Source organism: Meleagris gallopavo, chromosome 20 (genome assembly GCF_000146605.3).
Source record: "Meleagris gallopavo isolate NT-WF06-2002-E0010 breed Aviagen turkey brand Nicholas breeding stock chromosome 20, Turkey_5.1, whole genome shotgun sequence".
In the NCBI taxonomy this organism is placed as follows: Eukaryota; Metazoa; Chordata; class Aves; order Galliformes; family Phasianidae; genus Meleagris; species Meleagris gallopavo.
Window position 1 is genome coordinate 6,166,828 of NC_015030.2, and position 677 is coordinate 6,167,504.

General features: G+C 53.8%; 1 protein-coding gene across 1 annotated transcript in view; it reads left to right on the top strand.

Annotated features, from left to right (window-relative positions):
• Positions 1-251, top strand: part of SLC16A6 (solute carrier family 16 member 6) — a 3,833-nt gene extending 3,582 nt beyond the window's left edge. The window contains exon 5 of the mRNA XM_010721503.3: positions 202-251. Within this exon, the coding sequence (XP_010719805.2) occupies positions 202-251 (50 nt within the window). The remainder of the gene's footprint in view (positions 1-201) is intronic.
• Positions 252-677: the final 426 nt, after the last annotated feature.

The window sequence follows — 677 nt, forward strand, 5'->3', positions numbered from 1 at the left end:
GCAGCTCGTAGCCCCGCTCCTCGCCCCGCCGCAGCACCCAGCGCCGCCCGGTGAGTGGGCTCCCGGCTCGGGGAGAGGGGGGCTCGGTTGGCTTTTTTTAATTATTATTACATATATATTTTTAATATATATATATATTATTTTTTTTTCTTCCTTCCCAACCCCCCCCCTTTCCTCCTTTCCGCATTCCCTTTATTTTAGCCGGCGGCCCCGGCGCTGCAGAAACCAGGTCTGAAATGTTCGGAAAGTGATGCAGGGAAGGGGGGGCACGCTGCGTCCCTCGGCTCCGGCATCTTTAATTTTTTATTCCCCCGCATGGTTCACCTTAATTTCTTTTAATTTTTAGACGCACCTTATGCACGTTAAGGTTGGTTTTTTGTTTTTTTTGTTTCTTTTTTCTTTTTCCTTTTTTTTTTTCTGCTTTAATAACGAGCTTCCTTCCCATCTCCTTTCCTCGTGCCATGACACAGGCATCCAGCGCCAGCTCCTCGGGAGGGATCACGGCACTTCCCACAAACTTCGGGCACCGCACGGCGGTGGTCGTGTACCCTCCCTCCCCCCCCTCCTTTTCACCCCCCCTCTAACCCAAAGGGATACTGGTGGCAGATTTCCCCCCCCACCGGCCGTGACCCACCTGGCGGTGCCGCAGAGTGTGGCGGTGGGTGCTGGGGGAGGGA